The sequence below is a fragment of the Propithecus coquereli genome, unplaced genomic scaffold, assembly GCF_000956105.1.
Source record: "Propithecus coquereli isolate 6110/MARCELLA unplaced genomic scaffold, Pcoq_1.0 Scaffold709, whole genome shotgun sequence".
NCBI classification, from domain to species: domain Eukaryota; kingdom Metazoa; phylum Chordata; class Mammalia; order Primates; family Indriidae; genus Propithecus; species Propithecus coquereli.
The window spans coordinates 56,389-57,350 of NW_012153163.1; the positions used below are offsets into that span (position 1 = coordinate 56,389).

At 49.9% G+C, this 962-nt stretch overlaps 1 protein-coding gene across 1 annotated transcript in view; it reads right to left on the minus strand.

The window, feature by feature from the left end:
- Positions 1-962, minus strand: part of LOC105824018 (protocadherin alpha-8-like) — a 9,843-nt gene that overhangs the window by 1,213 nt on the left and 7,668 nt on the right. Inside the window, exon 2 of the mRNA XM_012661353.1 lies at positions 21-897. Coding sequence (XP_012516807.1) covers positions 21-897 — 877 coding nt within the window. The remainder of the gene's footprint in view (positions 1-20; positions 898-962) is intronic.

Below are 962 nucleotides of genomic sequence, written 5' to 3' on the forward strand. Positions count from 1 at the left end.
GGCGGGTTGTTCTCCTTCACGAACACCGTGTACTCGGGCTGTGGGAACGCCGGCGCGTTGTCGTTCACGTCGGCCACCTCCACGGACACGCTGGCGGTGGCCCACAGAGAAGGAGAGCCCCCGTCCCGAGCTGTCACCACCAACTCATAGACGGAAACACTCTCCCGGTCCAGGGGGTTGTCCAGCACCAACGAATAGTAATTCTTGAAGGTGGACACCAGCTTAAAGGGGACAGAAGGTGTCAGGGAGCAGATCACCTGTCCATTTGCACCTGCATCTAGGTCAGTCACGCTGACAAGGGCGATAACTGTCCCCACTGGTGCATTCTCTTTTACAGGAAGCCAGAGAGTTTTGACAGTCAGCTGTGGAGCATTGTCATTCACATCCACAACCTCCACAAGAACGGTACAATGACCAGCCAGTGGTGGGAAGCCTTTATCAATAGCCTCTACTTGAATCTTGTGGGTTTTACTTTCTTCAAAATCAATAAGTCCTATCACGGTAATTTCCCCATTTATGGAGTCTATGTGGAACTTAGCTTTCACATTCAGTGAAGTATCACTTGAAAATGAATAAATAATGTCCCCATTCAAACCTTCGTCTAAATCTGAGGCATTGAGTTTAATCACCAATGTTCCATTAGGGACATTTTCTGGCAATTTGACTTTATAGAGGGTCCTGTCAAAAACTGGGGCATTGTCATTGGCATCCAGTACCGTGATGAGTAACTGAACGGTGCCAGTCAGTTCGGGTTTGCCCCCATCGGTGGCCATGAGCAATAAATGAAGCTCCGGAGCTTCTTCCCTGTCTAAAGGCTTCCGTAATACAAGTCCAAGAGGTTTTACCTGCTCATCCTTGGTTGGTAAGTCCAGCGAGAAATACTCGTTGGGGCTCAGTCTGTAAGTGAGCAGAGCGTTCTCCCCGATATCGGCATCCGAGGCGCCCTCTAGTGGAAACCGAGA